This window comes from Austrofundulus limnaeus, unplaced genomic scaffold, assembly GCF_001266775.1.
Source record: "Austrofundulus limnaeus strain Quisiro unplaced genomic scaffold, Austrofundulus_limnaeus-1.0 Scaffold5, whole genome shotgun sequence".
NCBI classification, from domain to species: Eukaryota; Metazoa; Chordata; class Actinopteri; order Cyprinodontiformes; family Rivulidae; genus Austrofundulus; species Austrofundulus limnaeus.
In genome coordinates this window covers 1,336,474-1,340,875 of record NW_013952407.1, presented here as the reverse complement: position 1 = coordinate 1,340,875, position 4,402 = coordinate 1,336,474, and the positions used below count along the sequence as shown (strand labels likewise).

The 4,402-nt window shown below is 39.6% G+C and overlaps 1 protein-coding gene across 1 annotated transcript in view; it reads right to left on the bottom strand.

The window, feature by feature from the left end:
* plekha7b (pleckstrin homology domain containing, family A member 7b) overlaps nt 1-4,402 on the bottom strand; it is an 80,562-nt gene that overhangs the window by 14,295 nt on the left and 61,865 nt on the right. Inside the window, exons 17-20 of the mRNA XM_014026524.1 lie at nt 3,157-3,306; nt 1,548-1,649; nt 1,138-1,249; nt 785-984 (exon numbers count right to left, since the gene is read on the bottom strand). Of these exons, the coding sequence (XP_013881978.1) occupies nt 785-984; nt 1,138-1,249; nt 1,548-1,649; nt 3,157-3,306 (564 nt within the window). The remainder of the gene's footprint in view (nt 1-784; nt 985-1,137; nt 1,250-1,547; nt 1,650-3,156; nt 3,307-4,402) is intronic.

Genomic DNA, 4,402 nt, shown 5'->3' with positions numbered 1-4,402 from the left:
GTATATACACACTGTATAGAGGTTAGAGACCAGGTGCATGGTCTCTAACCTCTGTAGCATGAGAGACCCATGAACAGCCAGAGGAGCGTCTTCGGTTTTAAGGTGCTTTCTTTGAGCTGGCGATGCCTTCAGGACACAGTGCCAAACCTTGGGTTTGCCAAGACAATTTTTTTAAACTTTCTGTAAATTTCGTAAACGTTGTAAGCAGTGTGCAGGTGACTGTAGTTATTTTATGAAACCAGGGGAGATATACTGTAAATAATCAATTGTGCCAGCTAGGATAGAGGTGGGTAGCGATTTTTTTTTTCAGCTTCAGCAGATGTTGTTTTGTGTTGTTTCCACAAACTCAGCTCCCGGTTCGTCCGTAACTTTACATACATTTTGTAAACCTGTAAACTTCGTAAGCGGTGTYCGGGTAACCACAGTTATTTTATGAAGGCAGAGGAAGACGCATAAAGAATAATTTGCGCCGGCTTGGATAGAGGGAGTGATTTTACATTTTCAGAAAATGTTGTGTGTTGTTTTCCCAATCTCCGATCTGGGTCCGTCCGTAACTTTTTTTTTTACTTGCATGAATTTCATAAACTGCAGTAAGCTTAGTACATTATCATTTATTGTGGTAATTTCTGAGGGAATTTTTTTGTGACAGGCCTAACTCACACTAGCAGAAAACTGAGCTTATACCAAGAGCTATAGTGAGTGTAGTAAGATACACCTCCAAACATAACTGCTCACACACAGACATGGATGATTTCTTATGAAATGGTAAAAAGGGGTCACTCACCCATTTAAACCCACTGAAGACGGTTGCAGAGTGCTGCAATGGCTTCTGGGTGGGACTAGAGCAAAGAGTGGGAATGTGGCTACCCGGGCTGACATGGGAGGTGTGATGCTGCTGCTGGGACAATCTCATCTCCGTAGCAGACTGGTTCCCAGACACAGAAGGCACTGACGATACTGACACTGAAGGCACAAATTTTCTCTCTGGGGATTGGAATGAACATGGAACAAAAACACATACTGTACTTGCTGTAAAGACAGTAAATTCTTTCTGATGAGATAAGGAAAAAAAACAACTCATGTCCTGAGTAGCTGTTAGCGTTACTCAGTAATTAGCTTTGTAATGTAGAACCTTACCTGGGTTGGTAACAGAGGAAATAGTTACTTTGTAATTGGCTTTACTGGTGCTGAGGCCTGCGATAACATCCTCAATCCTCCACAGCTCTTTTCTGATCTGAACTTTCTCTTGCTGCTTGCAGAGAGAAACAGAACCACTTAAAACATAAAACTAATACATTTACTTTAAATCATGCAGCTAAACTGCTCATGCACAAAGGCAATGCTTGACTTGACGTCTATCCGCCCTTTTTTTTACCCCATAAATAAAGATTTAAACTGAAACTAATGGACGATTCTTGACAAGATATCAACCAAACATATTTTCTTATCTTATCCGAGCATCTGAAATCAGTCATCTGTAACTCATTATGATTCATGCCCGTACGTAAAAGTGAACGACAACTTGTGTGGATTTTCAGAGCCACAACCTGAGAAAGATCGCTGCGATTCATCTGTCCCTGCAGGGCTGACTTCAACCAGTCCACATCTCTCTCCAGCTGCTTGTACTCATTCCATGCATTCTCCATCTCCTACAGAACAGGACGTTACACAAACCGTTAAAACACATATAATAAGATGTTTCTTTAAAATACTGTATTTTTCACATAAACAGGAATATTGTTTTGGATTAAAACCTAAACTTTACACCTAACCTCGTGGAATTGGTATCTTAAAATTATTTAATTGTTTCCAATCAAAAAAGGCACTTTATATAAATGTGACTCATCCTATCCAAWCCAGGATTAACTCTAAAAATGGGATGTGGAGATACGGGGTTTTGATTAAAACATTTGCAAAAAAATTGCATTTTGTCAAACTATCCCATCCATCTCCATCTTCTTCTGCTTATCTGTAGCCGGGTCGCAGAGGCAAAAGGTCCAAGAGAGAAACCCAGACATCCCTCTCCCCAGCAACACTTTCCAGCTCGTCCTAGGSGACCCCAAGGTGTTCCCAGGCCAGAGAGGATACATAATCCCTCCAGCAAGTCCTGGGTCTRCCCCTGGCCCTCCTACCAGTGGTACGTGCCCGGACCACCTCTAAAGTGAGGCGTCCAGGAGGCATCCCAATCAGATGCCCGAACCACCTCAACTGACTCCTTTCGATGTGGAGGAGCAGCGGCTCTGAATCAAATCATTTTGTCAAAATATAATTAATAAATTCCTTATCAACGTATCATCTGAATAAACTGACTGGAATATAATAAAAAAAWWKRWAAWTTWAYGSKKRTTTTRKYYAWTTMSKAKKAAAAAAAAGGTTTTGAGGAAAAACGCCTTACAATTGCAAAGTTTTTGTTTCTTCCCAGCTGGGAAATCTCCATTTACTCTCAAATTCTCAAATACTATTTGAGGTTTCCGCTTTATAACATCAAAAATTCATCATTAAAATTACATCAAACAGTAATGTATTCTCATAACCAGCAACACAAATTACGTCATATATTTGGATCCGATTATGATATCAGAAAGATCCAGGTGTCAAAACGTAGCTTTTAAAGCCAGGAATCTGATAATGTGATTAGGTCATTTTGACCAAATTTGACTTAATCCTCATTTCAGTATGATGAGTCACAAATTTATAAAAATAATTTACTGGGAGCACTTAAAAACCACCATAATGATTAGAAATATCTCTGACATCACAAGCTAAAAACACTCCTGTTTATTTTCATAAAGCCTTGTGGTTTATTTGTAAATCCTGTGTTAAACATCATAATTTTCCATTTAAACACTAAATATTTTGAATATCAGAGAACACTTTGACCAAAATGCACACAAGAGTTCACAAGAGTTTCTTTGAAGCCCCAGGTTTGTCCCCCAGTCACTCATCTTGATAGTCACAGTCAACCTGAAACATTATGCCAGTTACAGAAACAACTAAAAACAGAAGTGAGCATCTTGTTTCTAACACCCAAGAAAAAAAATTGCAGAAAATGTTGTGCACTTTGCAGAGGTTAGAGAAGCATGTTGTGGGTTTAACAAGTCAGAGAAGCTGAAGTTTTACTTTTTTTACATCCAGTATATTTGTATTGGCTCTTACAGTGGAGACTTGAGAGATTTCGGCCCTGATGTGGACAACATCCTCTTGTAATAATTTTTGCTGATAGGCTATTTTCTCAGCATGAGTCGGCTGATCTCGGTACTCCTCCATCTGCTGGTGAGACACATCCAGCACAGACTCCAACTTGTCCTAAAAAGCAGAGGATATTCTTTTAGAAAGCAGGAAATATTACTGGACTTTAGCAGCTGGGTAGGCTGAAACACGCGTTTCAAGTTCCCTTTTAGAGATGCTCTAAATCACAAATATAGTCTCAATATTTTGATCAGCGAGTGTGAAAAACATTTTCTCCTTCTCAGTGAAAACAGTCTGGATCTGCTTCAGTTTACTGAATTACAAACACTGTGGATTCAGTTTTACTCGGACCAAGTTTGAGATGAAACCTGTCTGTGAAGCAGAAAATGCTGACGAGCATTAACAACAAACATTCCTGACGATTTGTTATCAACACAGCATTTCACTGTGCGTTTTTAGTGTTTTGGTAAGAATGCCACCAGCAGCTGACTCTGCATTTGTGGGTTTCCTTTAACAACACCTACAACAATGCTATAACCTTTGACTATGCATTGGAAAGGTTCCGTTTTGAGACGCAGATCAATATCAGAATACTTCTTAAGTGACAAAATGTATGCAGATGAGACAAAGTACTTCAGAGGTTTTAGCAACAAAAACACTAAATATTTCTTTGGAAAGAGGGACTGTTTGTTGCCAGAACCATAAAAGGCAAGCAATCACATAGTTTCGTGTGTGTTTGAGTAAATGTTTTTGTTACCTYGTGGAGATGATTTTGAACCATTTTTCTGGCACACACTGTGTGTGAGGACCCACTGTTTCTTTTGGGGACAAAAGCCCGGTCCCCATTGGGGGAAAAACCATTGGTGAGTCAGAGGTTTAGGTTTAGAACTAAAGTCTGAATTGAGTTTAGGTTGGGTTTTAGGGCTGCACCAATTAGTTGAAATAATCGATGACGTCGATTATGTAAATTTGTCGACGCATTTTTTATTATCGATTTGCTGTATTACATAATCACCACGTGAATGTTCTTGCAATTACATTTCAGTACCTAAAAGCATCATTGCGACCGTATTGGCATAAGAGTGGTGAGTTTTTCATGCTTGTCCTGAACGCAGCATCGCGCAAGAGCGTAATGACGTCAGCAGCRGCTGCTTCAGTTCAGTCTGAAGCTTGAAAACAAGCCTCGCAGCTCCTGGAGTAAAACTTACCAAAC